Source organism: Amyelois transitella, chromosome 19 (assembly GCF_032362555.1).
Source record: "Amyelois transitella isolate CPQ chromosome 19, ilAmyTran1.1, whole genome shotgun sequence".
NCBI classification, from domain to species: Eukaryota; Metazoa; Arthropoda; class Insecta; order Lepidoptera; family Pyralidae; genus Amyelois; species Amyelois transitella.
This window is the reverse complement of record NC_083522.1, coordinates 3,798,758-3,814,833: the sequence shown is the minus strand read 5'-3', so window position 1 is coordinate 3,814,833 and position 16,076 is coordinate 3,798,758. Positions and strand designations below refer to the sequence as shown.

General features: G+C 34.0%; 1 protein-coding gene across 2 annotated transcripts in view; it reads left to right on the top strand.

Moving 5' to 3' along the window:
• Positions 1-27: 27 nt before the first annotated feature.
• Positions 28-16,076, top strand: part of LOC106136732 (protein dead ringer) — a 117,450-nt gene continuing 101,401 nt past the window's right edge. For both annotated transcript variants that reach the window (XM_060949690.1, XM_060949689.1), the window contains exon 1: positions 28-221. In XM_060949690.1, coding sequence (XP_060805673.1) covers positions 174-221 — 48 coding nt within the window. In that variant the 5' untranslated portion in view covers positions 28-173. The remainder of the gene's footprint in view (positions 222-16,076) is intronic.

Here is a 16,076-nt window from a genome sequence, read left to right as displayed (position 1 = left end):
AAGATCGTCATACCAATTCGAGCCAGCGTCGTATGCGCTCGTGTCCGCTGCCGCGAGTTAATGTGTGTGTTCCCACGTGTACAGAATATACCCTCGTGGGTTTTTCTCCCTTCGTGATTGCATAAGCCGCCAAGATTCGGGTGAAGAATCGTGAGCCGGTGCCGGCGTATGCGATGGCCGACGCCGATCGCGACTCGGACTTAGGAGACGATAGCCCTGTGGTGAGTGAGTGCATTGTTGACATCCATCAGGTGTTCGCAACGAGAAAGGTAACACGTTACAAACATTATTAAAACAATTGTTACAAATTCGAAACTCATCGTGCAAGCGGTGGCATCGAAATTTTTAAAGTTGAGTCCATAAAAATCTTGTTACTTTTTTATTTCGACTTTGTTAATAGTCACCGAATACTCATTATTCCGAATTGTATGACTTGCTTTTTGAACACAGTTTTTTTTTATATTTATTTTAGTTTAATAACGGTTGAAGTCAACTACCTACCTAACTTGGCGTTGTTATCCAATGCATTATTCCATTCATGAGTTAGGTAGGCACTTTTAGATTGTTTGCATATTCAAGTCGGGTTGACATTAAAAATGATTTTGACATGTTTACAAACTTATCTATGTATGTTCGTACTTCCTAGGTAATACTCGTTTTGAAGCAGTTAATTTATCGTTTTATCACTGTTATATTACCAATTATGATAGTATAGATATTTATGTAGGTATCTTACAAAAAAGAAAATGCACGTTACATCATGCATTTACTTTGTTAAACTTGCAAAAAATGACAAAGCTTCGTGGTGACATTTTTATTGCCCCATTTCAGCCCCAAATATCAGACAAGGCTAGTTAATAGAAAGAGAATTTTTTTTGTGGGCTTTGACTTTGGGTAGTTAAGTATCTACGGAGAAGTAATTCTGTCGGGCACACAATTAAGTGACAAAATATTTTTGTTTTATTGTAAAGGCTGCCATGGAATGGTTTGATATTTATTTGTACTTTAACTAGCTTTTAACTACTTAAGGGGAACATACATACGTACTATAATAACGTATTTATCTCTCACGGGGTAGACAGAACCAGCAGTCTCGTAAATACGTAAATGACACGTGGGTAGGTAGTTTAAGGGAAGATTTAAAGGAAAAGTACCTACCCTATGGTATGTAGGAATACATACCTACTTAGGCATTCTTTTTAAATACGAAAGGTTAGTCACTGGGTCAAAGTATGAATCTTTGAAAATGATCAAAGTTATTGAAATAGTTACAGATCTTCGTTTGTGATTTCAGATAAAAAATGACATGGCTTTCATGAATTTCATTGTTCAACATTTTTGTGTCGTAAATAAATTAAATATTCTATGCAAATTAATGTAGGTTGTTAAAACTTGGTTTATAATATTTTTCTCTTATAGGTATATGTAAAAGTGTGTAATCGGGGCTTAAAATTTTTTTTTTTACCTTTTTACTATAATTTCACTCCGGTTTTATGGCAAAATAACAAAAAAAGACAGAGCCAATAGTGTAGAAAATATTGAAAGGCCAAGTTTAGGTGGACATAAAGGCTTAAAAATGGAATTGAGATAATTAAATAAAAAGTAAAATAATTTAGATAAACAAAAAATTTTTAACTGCTTTGAAATATTAAGCGTAATATATGCGATAAATACGAGTAAGTAAGCTATAAAAAAGACACCAACGCGTCCGGTGGCTGTTCTATACCTACTTGAGTACCTATAGGTATAATGATAGATAGATAGGGAGACTCTTTATTGCATCATATAGAAATACGATACTTATAAACTTATAAGAAGAATGATACTTATTCATTCTTCCATTTCTTCCCTGATATAACAATACTTTGTTCTTTTCTTTTTCTCTTGGCTTAAGTTCCGGATACAGCGTCATCTCTTTATTTTTATTTTATCTTTATTAGGGAAACAACCTCTTTGGTGAGGAACCCGGGGTGCGCCTTTTTTAACATGATCTGAACTGGTTTTTTTACGAAGCATACCCCATTTGATCTCCGCAACTTACACCGGAGGCATCCATATTGACTCATGGTTGCAGAGACGCGCAAGTGGAATTCGTAAAAAAACGTGATTATTCAAAAGCTTGCACTTTCTCTTTTATGCAGGGGTATCGCTATCCCTTTCTTAGGAACTTATAGAGACTTGTCGCGTAGCAAGGATGACAGATAGAGAACAAAGTCATTCTTATTTATTAGAGGTAGATACTTATAGAAACTTTAAAATATTGTTTTTAATGGAATCCTGTTCTCCAGGAATAAGATTGCTTCCAAATCATCTATGTCATAATTTATAATACTGAAATATTAATTAGGTAACATAAATGAGCAAAAACATAACATCCTGTGAAATCCTGTCACTTAACTCCATTTCTTCATTCTGACTACACCATGTGTGGTGTTGCTATCCTTCAGGCGGCGGACAAAATGGCGCCGCTACGATTATTAATAACAAATTTTGGCTCGCGATTCGGTTTCAAGTTTATATTGTACAGGACGAACGACACTTTTACCATCTGTGTCGGCTCTATGAAATACTGCATTGTTTATTTAGCGGAACCATTTCTGTCGCTACTTTTAATTCTTTAAGAAAAAAAAGGATCGGTTTATATGGGGTGTCGTTTGTTTTTCTTTTTAAACAAATAATAAATTATAGATATATTTGACCGGCACATTTCGCTAGCAGTAGGAATTCTAATGATGCAAAGTAACGTAGATCTGAGGACTTTATTATCGGTATGTATAAGACATCGTTAGGAGTTTATTTTGGTCTGGACAGATATAATGTTTGCGTTTGAGTCAATCATTTATTCAGCGCTTTGGAGACATCTCACGGGAGGCCAGAGGCATGCACGATTTATTATAGCCTCTCAGAGGGCCGCAAATTAATTAATCAAATCTAGCTGTCAGTCAGAGTACAATCGCGGGCTAAAGTTAGATCGGTCGAACGCCGGTTTCCTTTTCCTGTCGGCACTGCGACGTTCCATTAATTGAAATAATTGGCGGTTTGGGGATTTATTTTTTCGCGCTGACAACACTGCTCGACGTCTGGCATTCATAATTATGATTTGTCGCGTGAGTATCAACACGATTCTTATTCATTAGTTTCTGAGAAATGTGTTGTTAGTATCCAAATGTAAAATATACATAGGTAACAATATCTGTTTGTTTTTTATGTTTGAAGGAATCAACGAGCACTTCACATGTCTGAAGTGGCAAATTGATTAGTTAAAAAAATTGTATAATGAAAAATAGCATAAGTATTTTTATTGTCTACGAATTTTCACAAAAAACATTCGGCATTTGGGTGACGTATGTAGTTATATACTCTGACCTCTATCTCGACAATAACACATTACATCGACATAATATCTTTCCATTGTAATCGTATCAATGCGATGCTCATAAGATTTCGATTATTTGACGCAAACGCTCTTTGTGAATGTGACGATTTGCATACAAATATAACGGCTGACTCGACAAAAGAGTCTTTGTTACAAATCTTTACACAAAAATCTAACTCGATCCTTTATCTCTCATTTATATTCAATATATTTGTCGTAAATAATTGATATTCAATTTTTATAAAGGTATGGTTGCGTGGGTGGTACACACGGCTCAGGAGATACCTTGCCACCTCCAGTATCTCCTGAGCCTTCCGTATCTACTCTCAATCACATGGCGGTCTTACAGTTTTTCGAAAGATGTTAGCGTAGTACTATATAGCCGTTACTACTTAAATGTACTTAACTGTTTTGGGGTTATGTCAATATAATTTGTTTCTATGCATATTGAAAAGAAGGGTTGTATAAAAATTATTTATTGATATCTATTTGTCACATATGACTCTAAGAGTTCTAGGACATAAAAAAAAATAAGGCTATGGTTTCCCGAAAATTTTAAGGGTAAAATGTGCAAAGTCACAGGTATATATTGATCGAATAATCCATTTTCATGTTTGTCAACCAAACAATTGTTTTCTTATTTAAATAAAGCTAGTGATTCCCACAACAGTAATAATAATTGTTTAACGTAAATTTACTCGCTTTGGCAAAATGATCGATCATGTTATTCGCACAAAGGGTTACCGATTAGACCAGATATAAAGATTGACGTATACATTCGTGTGACTCAAATGCCCGCATGTTGTTTTTCCTTACAGATAATTAATTCGATAGACATGTTAATTATCGTTCAGGTGAAATCGAACAATTAATTTCAGCTTATCTGTTTTATGTTTGCCAATTCGATCTAAGTTGTTAATTGTATCCAGTATCAACACCCGGAGACACGGTTTAAATAATTTGTTTTCTGGCTCTCTCGAACAATAAAATTTATAATTGACTTTAAACTAGAAGAATAATTAATCTGACATTATATTTATTCTCAATGACAATGTAATAAAGTCTATTTTAGTGCTGCTCTAGGTTTTATTGTATGGCAACGGATAGTTAGGCGCGGGTGCCCGCATAAGAATAAAACAATTTATATAATAATACCTTCCCTATTGGTTAATATCGCATTCCTATAATAGTGTTGATTAACAACATGTTGGTTAACGGTTTTGTGGTTGAATTGTAAGAATGTTACAGCTACACAAGAAGTATTGTAGGATTACTAACCGGACTACAAAAGGTATTGTAGAAAATAATTGTTTGATTGATATCCAGCCCTTTGTTTCCAAAGTAGGCTTTCATAAGCAATACTTTTGTAATGTATTGTGATCAGTTACCACTATTGTAATACCTTTCGCGATATTTTTTAAATGCAGATAAACTGAGTAAGTTATAAATTTTAACGTGAAAGGTCTATTTTGTTTACTCGGTAACACGATTGGAAACAATTTGTTATTGTTTACAAGTTGTTGAATAGCCTTCATTATACACGGGCCACGTCGTGATTTTTTATAATTTAATTTATAAAATTATGTTACAAATTCATCTACCATAAAATTCATAAATAAAAGCTTAGATTTTCGTTCCAATTTGGTATAAACATATATTTCGCAAATGGTAACCTTATGAAGATGTAATACGTTTATATATTTTTTTATCAAACTTTTAATGCTTTATGGCAAGAACTAGAAGTTATAATGATAGTTTGTTTATAAATAAATAAATAACTATCTTTAAACAAGTAATTTTTGTTGTCAATAAGTGATACTTCCAATATTGAACAACAGAGAAGTTTTAAGTAACAAAAATGTATAGTCTTCAATTCCATCCAATATTAAGACTACTGAACAATACCAAAACCTGCGTTTGTCCTTATCGAATCAATTGCGTATGTTTGTCTGTCATTAGAAACAGCTAAACAATTTGCATGGTAATAATTACGTGCCGCCATAGAGATAGAACAGCTTTGTGAATGTCTGTTGGAGCGCGCGCAAATAAGTGAGAAATGAAAAAAAAATAAGATCCGTAGTAACGTGCATAAACAATCAGGTATTTTTCCGGTTAAACTTGATACGACAATTATTATATAGTATCTATACACAATATTAAGGTTTAACTTAATTCTTACGGAATTAATTTATTTAATTGCATATCATTGCTTCAGTGTAACTTTAACTTTCACGTAACCGTATAGTAAATATTGTTAAAGCAAGCAGTTTTAAATCATATTCTCATCAAACAAGAGTTAAATGTTCTACATTCGTTAATGTTTGACATCAATAGAACTATCACTAAGATTTTCCCGTGGCTTCGCTTCCTTGGGAACTTCTAGAAAAAATTAAGTTTTGGCAATACCCATATCAAAATTTCTTTACAATTGTTAGACTGCAGACTTTTGTATAGGCATTTCTATAGACAATGGAGCGTTCTATAAGTGATCGTTACTCTAAGGCCGCATCGTAATAAATGAGAGGGCCCAAGCCCGACTGAAGACATTTTATTCAAATCGGCTTAGAAATGGCGAAGTTCCATGAAGGGCTTTCTAGAAAGTTTTGTTTACTTCAAAATTTGCTTTGTTATGACAGTTTAGTTGGTAACTACCTACTGACTGCAAAAAGACAAAAGGATGGTTGTGGACGGTAAAATTATTACTAATTCATAAAAAAAAATCTTTTAATAAGAAGTTATGGAATCTTGGAAAATTCAATTAAGGGAAAGAGAAAGTCTAATAAGCTTGGGATTCTTTAAGACAATGGTCAATAGTTACCTGTCACTATTTAAATCTCAATTCAATCACATGCCGTTCAGTAGAATGTGACTTTGCATTCTTTTCACGCGCACTTCGGGATCCTCTCTTGGGAGAAGAGAATGCAGCCGGGACTTAGAGGAAGAAGAGAGTAAAGAGATGCTTGAAGCTAATATCTTGACGACTGAACCAAATTGTAACCAATTGAAAACGAAATATGTCCGTTGCTCATAATCACAACTAAAAAAAAGGTTTAGTGTGAGTAACTGTATTATTAGCATACATGCTCTGAATCATGTTTTACATACTAATAAACGGAAGCTTAACACACTTTTCAGAGTTCAGAATGTTAAAGGTCTTAAACTTTTTCATATCTTTCTTATTACACCAAAAGATATAAATATTGGTGCCGTGTGGTACCCGGCACCAATACAAAAAAGAATAGGACCACTCCATCCCTTTCCCATGGATGTCGTAAAAGGCGACTAAGGGATAGGCTTACAAATTTGGGATTCTGTTTTAGGCGATGAGCTAGCAACCTATCACTATTTGAATCTCAATTCTATCATTAAGCCTAATGCTGAACGTGACCGATCAGTCTTTTCGACACTGTTGGCTCTGTCTGCCCCGCAAGAGATATAGACGTGACCATATGTATGTATGTAGATATAAAATATATACCCGGACAAACCACACAAATTGAACTAGCCCCAAAATAAGTTCAAGACCAGTGTTGTCAGTTGTGATTAACATCCAAGAACTAGGACAATCGGAAAAGTTTGTTTTTATCATGCGGTGCCCGGGATTGAACCTGTGGTTCATAAGAAAGATAACAACAACCACTGTGCCAAACTGTGTAGAAAGAGATGGAAAAATAACATTTTTTCCATAGGTTTACTTATAGGTCTTCACTTTACTTCAGGTATCATTTTATTGTAATGTTTGTTGATTTTTTAATTCCCCTTGAATAAATTAAGGATGACGCGAAAGGTCAGGTCAAAAGTACCCGAAACCGCCGAGCATGCATAGAGTGGATGAAACGAATAATGACAAGTGGAAAGATGTAGCCTCTGTCTACTCCTCCGGGAAAGAGGCATCAATTTTTGTATGTAAGTATGTAAGTCGAAATTTTCATTAAGGTGTTTAGCTTCGATTTTATTTGTACTTCCGCGCTCTGAATCATGCAAATTAATATCCATCACGGAATATTTCGCGTGAAATAACGGAATCCTATTTGGATAGTGTCGTGATTTTTATCGTTTGCTGTAGGATTTAGCAATAATAATGCTAATTTTTGAGATCTGCCAAAGTGTAAGTACATTGGACGATGTAGAAAAATAACAAATACAAACAAATTGTAAATTGACGTCCGGTGAAAATGCTGCAGTGTAGTTTATTCCGCCGTTTCTTCTACACATGCGCTTTGGAAGCGGTAGTAGTTATAATTAGATTTATGTGATGTGACGTCAATAAGTGATACCTTGTATTCAATTTTGAAAATAAATCTTTTCTATTTGATTCTAGTCTCAAAAAGGGTGAAAGACCACATTCAGCTGGTTGTTTAAATTCCGATAGTGAAAGATTGCTAGCCCATCGCCTAAAATCAGAATCCTTAATTAGCTCTCCCTTGAATCAGACAGATATCACAGTTGGAAGCAAATAAGGCATTATGTAAACTGACCGGTATCACGGCGGCAGCGATGGGTCTTCACGAAGTCATATGAATTATAATCGCGTTCCGATATTGCGATCAGTGCATGCTGCCCTTAATTAAACGCGTTGAGTACCGATAATATCGTACGCGTGTCACCTCACTAGTTGTGTCAAATCTTAATATACACCTTCACCTGGCAATAGTCCCGGTTACATCCTCACTGCTCTGGAGAGGAGCCCGGGGTGGATCCAGGAATCCCAGGATCCTAGACCCGTTTCTTTGCAAGAAACAATCTGTATGGTTTAGTGATGGAATTGAGATTGAAATAGTGACAGGTTGTTAGCCCCTCGCCTTTAAAATGTCCAAATATTATTAGCCTTTCCCTTGATTGACTTTTACATTCTGCACGGGAAAAGATGCTGCTGGTACACAACATGTTTTATTTATTTTATACACCAGCATGGAAGCTTCTAATTTAGCTTGAGAAAAGTCGCAGTAAATGTATTAAATCGATAACAATTTAAATATAACAATATTTTCCAGTTATTCAGAGATATGGTCATTAGTAATCATCTAGGGCTAATGTTTCTTTCCAATGGCTAATTACTCTAAAAAGGTAAAAATTAACGCTATTTTACGAACATCATTCATCTTTGTTGTGAGGTGTTATAATAAAAAAGTTTATGTAAAATTGAAGTGTGCTTACTTACAGGCACGAGCTGTATTATTTTGAAGAAATAAAGTACCTATGTTTGATATTTTTGTAAATAATTTCGCACAGGCATAATTTTTCCATCGTAGTTATCGATATAGTAGAATGGACTATTCTGTATAGAACCATTGAAAAAGTATTATATTATTTTCACAAATAATCTATTAAAAATAAAAAAATAAATTTAAATGAAAAAAATAACTTGATGTAGGTAATAAAAGCTTGTGAAACTAAAAATGTTTTGGGTCAGTATTTTAGTTTTTAAAATAAAGAGCCTTTCCTTCTTTTCTTCAATTGGCATTTAGGTTGACATTACTAGTACGAATACATAACATTGATATTGTTTATGAAGGAAGGAAATAAATCTTTCATCTCGCATCATAATAGAATTAACTTGTAATCTGAAATTAAAACCAGTATAATATACCCTTCAATCAATCCAAGACTAGTCGGGTGCGCCCAGCAAAGTTACTCGGTAACGTAACACGATACCAGATTAGAAATGACAGCCGATATCGAATTGAGGAAATCGATAATTTTGAACCGAATCGATTATGAGTCTGTTCATTAATTGTATCACACCATGCCTCTATTTGAAATAAGGTAAAATATTCCTTCAAATGTGTAGGTATGATTGTACTTACATACTCACGTCAAATAGATAGTAGCCCATCACCTACAATGTAGAATGTCAAATATAAGAATGAAAGAGTGTATGATTACAAATGTAATTATTTTCACAGGAAAATGTTAAAGTATTTGTTTGTTTTGATACCATGTCATGATTAGGTCGAGGAATTAACTTATGAGGTTTCTTGCCTTGAGACGGGAACGCAATTCGATACATCGTATCGGTGGATTCGTTCGCGTATCGGGTGTATACTGAACTGATTCCTCGTCATTTTTATGAGATTATCATACGTGTTTGATTTCATTACAGTGTGAGGCTTCTTGAAGTGATTAGAATACTTTTTTCCTACATGATATACTATTAGGTTTTATGAATTTTCATATATTTGCCTTATGCAAGGTTGTGACTATTTCTGTATCTAACATTTTTATATTAAATTTCATATTATTAATGACTATATACTCAAGAGAAACTAATAAATATTTAGGTACTAATTTAAGGCTTGTTTGTCTCTGTTTAGTTCTTAGTTTGAGCTCTCTCCGGCATACACCTGACAATTCTAATGTTCAACAAATACAAGTAGGTAAATAATGTAGGCAATTAGATTAAAAATTTCACCAACGACATGATGATTATTCAAAATACTTATTACAAACTAAAATCTCTTGTTGGTCACAAGTTTCAGAGCAATTAACACAGGTAGAGCAGACTCGCTTGTATAATATAAATATTTCACAAAAAATGCACTTTTTATAAAATTATTTTTATGGTACCCGTAATATTAAAAAAAAATGTCTTGTGGAGAATACGTATAATTCGGATTTTTTTTACTTGGAAGGGAAGGGAACTGTGATCTTTATGTAACGATTTGTTATTTGAAGATATTTACAAAACTTTCGTCGCAATTGTTAGAACAATTAAATTTGGTAGTATTACTTTACGTATTGCATAGAAGACTGCCCGAAACAGTTGCTCGGTTGATTACGTGCCCACGTCATTCAATTGAGGTTACTCTCATAAACTACTCCCAAAGCAGCTACCTCCACATCAAATTAGGCGCTTTAATTATTTACTAGTACTAAAACGTAGCGTTAAACACCACCAGTATATCCGGACCTCTCATCGGACCAAAATTAGAAGTAAAACAAGACGTTTGCTGGTCTTCAAGGGGCCAATTTAAGTGGGACGGAGTGGTACTAAAATGTTTCGGGAAATAAAAGTGATGTGGCAGGAAACGTCTGACAAAGCAGGTGTATTTTTCCTTGGGTGCGAATTCCCTACGTCCATTAAGTATTCTGTGAAATAAATACATTGTACCAAGGAAAATAGCCAAGTGAAGTATTTAACTAGATATACGTTGATATACTGAGGAAAAGTTAACTAGATTGTAACGGCTTTATTGTCGATCGCTACATTAACAGTACACACTGTTGTTAATTTTTTAAATATCGAAGATGCACCAAATTAAAGGAAGTATATATAAAAATAGTGTGTGTCAGATGCTGCTCTTTTCCCGCAGATTCATTCAAGACTTAATAACTAGGTATCGAAAAGTGATGAACTAGGAATTTGTCATTAAAATTTCTTTGTATTGTGCTTTGTTATAGCGTTTGATAGATTGCATTTTCATTTACTGACCTTTGTATTAAAGGCAATGTATTAAGTATTTCATAAAGTATTGGTCTAACTAAATAGCATTACAGGCCAATCTGCCTTAACTCATACGTTATCTCTAATTTGTTGTCACAGATCTATACCAGATGCGTACTTTATTGGCCATCGTTTCAATAAACTCTCTATTTAAATATTAAAATTTGTGCAATGTATTGAATATTTTTAAAATAGAATTGTGCATCAAATGAAGCAATAAATACGTATCTATTAATCCTAAAATGTCGTTAACCCATTCGGGCAATCGATTGCGAGAGACCGCTCAAATATTTTAAAGAACTAAGTATTTGCCTGCTCCATTCATAACAGAGGTGTTATCATTCAATGTTGACATACTTCAAAGACGCCGCTACAGAGAGGCTGCAATAAGCCCATTTATAGGCGTACTTACCTCTATGTGGTAGTTATACTTCAGTGAACAAACTAGCTTTTGCCCGAGGCTTCGTTCTAGTAAGAATATCCAAAAATTCCTCTTTGAAAATGGTACTCGATGTATTCTTTTGAGTGATAAAATATACGTTTATAATCATGTCTTATTGACATTGACATAGTCAACAGTTTTGAAAAGTCTCAGTCTCAGTTTGAAAAATGCTCAGACGGATCAAATAATACATACCTAACTTCATATCAGTAGGTTGACTGGTAGAATATGTGAGTAGCATTAAGTTCACCTGTTCTAGATTTCGATTTATGTGGTTATTACCTTTTATTCATACAGTGGGAATGCAGACAGTTCTCATAAAGTCTTCCTTCTGATATGCATTTGAAAGGATACATACTTTTTGACCGTCGAAAAAAACAGTTTATTATTTCTAAGTAAGTAGTATTTTTGGCTAGAACACAAAAAAAGTTTTTGAATAAGTAGACAACTTTACCTTTGCCTTCAGATTAAGAGAATATATAATCCAATGCAGATGGCTTGTACGAGTACATTTAGTGTTATCGAAGGGTTTACTCATTCGCCTTAAGCGCCCAAGCGTAATCTCAAAATTATAAATAAAGAACCATAAAAAAAGTATTTTTTATAAAGTACATTTCTCCGCTAAGCGAAACTATTGCGAATCTTTTTTTTTTATTTCTGCGAAGGTCCATGGTGATTTCCTTTTTTCGCTTTAAGTCTTCGTACAGCGTTCGGTGTGTTTTGATTATTGACTTCATGTAAAACGTCCTTTTTTTGTTTTCAACTATTTTTCCATTTATAATAAAATGTAGTGTTGTAGAGATTCTACGAACCTATTTCATGATTCATACCTAATGATTTATCATCGCGATATATAGACAATTGAAAACCACATTAAAATGCCATAAATAATATTGCATGTCGCTGCTCAATTGTAATGTCGGTGACAACTTTGTATGATTCTTAAATTAATTGTACTTATTTAAATATAGTCACGTTTTAAGAAAATTATTTAATGTTATGTCGATATGCATTGATTAGTTTTACGTGAAACGATTTCTGTGTATCGTGTCGATTAGTCCTGCAAGATTGTAAAATGTTGTAATGCGGTAAATTTAGAGAAATATACTTACTCGTATATATTATATAGTATAGAAGAAAAATATACTTTTAATTATTATATATAATATAAAACTCTTTCGTTACTGAGTAACTGACTGAAAACGCACAGCCGGAACTATTATCTGTAGAAACTTGAATTCGATATAGAGGTTCCTTAGAGAGTATGAGTACTAAGAAAGGATTTTCCAAAATTCCCGCTGGAACGGGAAATCGGGATTTTTCCTTTTAATCGGGAGCAGTCGCGGCTTTATATTTCGAATGTCAATATAAAAAAATTAGGGCGTAAAATCTCAGCGATCGTGCATTCATTTTAATAATTTTATAAATACGATCACGAATGGTTGGGCGTACTACGCAATGAGGGGTGGCGACGGTGGCGGCGGTCGGTTTTATTAGGACACCCCGTTGTCCAAAATACCGTTATTCTGTTAATATTAATAACGGACACTTACAAATTCTCGTAGAAATGGAATGTTTAAATGCGATTTACTTTCGGGCGGTCCGTAAAACAGGTTTTAAATATTGGCGGCTTTCCGATATTTCGTTTGCTAAAAATTTCCGTTTGATCTCGGAACAATTGGTTCAGCTGAAACAGACTTTCGCACTAATTTTTTTAGAAAGGATAGAATTTGAATTTACGAATTTAGAGCTGGATATTAATTTTTATAATAATTGACAGACAAAAAGGTTTACTGCTACAATAGAAAGCGGTTAGTATATGTCAACTACCTGAACCAATTATGAGAGCAGGGTACCACCTGCCTCTGTGCCGACATCGACACGCCACTTGACACCATATCATCGATATAATGTTTATAAACACTGGGCGGCGCGCGAGTGCTCTTTGATCTCCCCTTCCAGTCTCCCTCCCCATCGTGGATCGGTTTATCAACAATTAATAAATGCTTTTATATCACTGGGGATAAAAAGGTTCATGATTTCTGTTCAACATATTTTATTGGTTGTTCAGTTACAAAGCGTTTGGTTGTACTGTATTCTTTTTGTTGCTTAGGAAAAAAGAGACAAACAAAAAATATAGAAACTTTACAAGGTGAAGATGCTTGTCGATTTAAATAAAAGTACAATCCGTCGGTGGCTTTTATAAATTTAAGTGGCTCAAGCTTGCGACAAAAGTAACGGTCACATTAAATATAATTAATTAAGCAGTCATAATAAAACGCATTAAGAAATCTTCAGTACAAAGCGTTGAATAGCCAAATGTTTCTTTTCAAGTAGCTGTCTCCGCGGCGCTAGTGATGTGGCGCATGTGTAATCGAGGTGATTAATCGACTAATCAACGTTTAGTAACGATACAAAAATTGCCTCTTTTGTATTCGCCTCTGTTTATTTGAGGCGGTGATATATTGCTGGCCTGTTTTGTTCACATAAATCTATGGTTTTATGATAAAAATTAAATAATTAATTTATTCCGTATTTTTCATAGATTTTATTTCAGGTATAATTAAAATTTCAAGAATAACAAAACACATAATCGTTACAATTAAATCAAGAATATATTATTTAGGTTTATTTCGCAAACTTCGTTCGGTGCCGTGATCGGACCACCGTTTATAACTTATAAATAATTGCAAGCTTTCCCGCCATTGCTGTTTCATTTTAAAGATGGCGGCCGGGGTGCGATTTCACGTCATTAAGACTAGTTAACGCGCGACCTGCCCGCTATCCTCTAATTATGAGCTACCGGTGCCTCCCATCATGATGGAAGTAATATTGGATATTATAAACTGGAATCGCAATGTATCAATGCGGGTTGCGAGTTGGAAATAATTGCTTTCTATCTCTGAATGAGGGGTTCTTATATTCAAGAAATAAGATGGTTGAGGCACTGGTGTTGCGTTATATCTTAGTCCATGTTCGCTTATATTAGGTACAATTAATCTCATTGCTTCAAATGTCTGAAAATAGTTATCAATCTCACAATTAAGTTATAACTGAGGTATTAAACGTTAATTGACCGGTTACTACACTAGATCTATTATTTATCAATAGTCATTGCCAAAGTACAAGGCTAGTAAAAATTGCAAAAGTTAAAGAAAAAGATGTCCTTACATTTGAGTCCAGATCCATTTTGAGACAACATGTACTTACAAGGGTCAACAAAGTCACTTCATAGAAATGAGAAAGAATAATTGTGAAAAAACTTACAAGAACATGTAATTCGTTAATTGAACATCTTTATAATTCGACATTTAAATAAATATATCATTTTTAAATTGTCGGTCGCATAGCGTGCTGCCGCGCAACGCCCTCACTAGCGCGTGTTTCAGCCAGCCAGTGTCCAGATCCGTAATTATTGTAATTTGTAATCAAATCAACTACCATTAAACGGTAGCCATTTCTCTAAACGGGGCATTAGAAAACTATAGAGTAGATGTTTGTGCACATTTATTAGTATAAAACAAAGAAAGTCACCACTTAAAATAAAAATTAAACAAATGTTTTATGGAAGTCTAAAGAAACCTAGTGGACTTGATTATTGATTGACATAGAAAACAAATATGTATTCACATTGAACTATTTCTAAGTACCTATTTTCTACGTTTGCCTAAGAACATATATACTCATTCAGTTCGATTACAATTCCAAGTATAGTGGTCAATGTTTGCTATTCAGTCGATAAAACCCGATAATATCGATACACTATATAGAATAGTGTCAATAACATGTACATTAAACGTTACGTTACGTACCTACGTTTTGTAGGCATTGACCAAGTATTGGCGGTGGTATATTGTAACATATCAAACATCATTAAATTCCTTATCAATATTCATGTATATAATAAAATTTTAACTGACAGAAGAGTTACAGAAGCCAAAAATGTGACTTTTGGAATTTCTGTCTTGTCTGTCTGTGAGTTTGTACTCTTATTACCCGAAAGCTTTTACTCAGATTTTAATATGGTTTATCTAGATGTGTTAGGCTTGGTCCAACTTAAAAACTGGTATACAAAAAGTTGGCTTTATTCGTTTTAAGGCGGACAATGTCGCCGGCAACAGCTAGTGTTGTAATAAGTTCGTATCTACATATATATGTTTTGATTGCGTTTGTGTGAATCGATCCGAAGGTATCATTAAGTGAGCGATACACATCATTATTCTGAGAATCGAGAACGTTTACCTAGAACTCGCTAACCAGAGTGTGTAGACTGGCGTGAGAATTTGTGCAATATCAAGACCCTTGATTGACAATAGATTGTTTTTCGAGAAAACTTGTAATTGACATGATATAATTATGTCATATATTTTTGACGTCTAATTAAATTGAGTGTGTATTGAACTGTATTGCTGGTATCAAAAAAATACATTTAAATGTTATTTAGATCAAGAGTATTCTAAACTGACTACCTTTCATGAAGAGAATAATGACTGGGATGAAGTATGGGGCCCTACGTAGAAAGGGAAAAGAAAAGGAAACGACGAAGAAGAAGATGAAGTATGTACGGATCGTGGCAAATGGACAGATAAAGTGTGTGCCTAGGTGTTTGTGTATAGGTAAACATTTTAAATTTTATAAATTTTTTTATAATATTTTATAAAATTTAAAATATTTAATTTAAAAAAACGAGTAATCGGTAATCGATTCCCACGATTACATCTGGTTCGCGGATCACTTCGCATCGATTTGCATCTGACAGCCGCCAATTTGAATGGCTATCGTTGCTACTGTTGCCCTGCGGCTCCGCTAAGTTC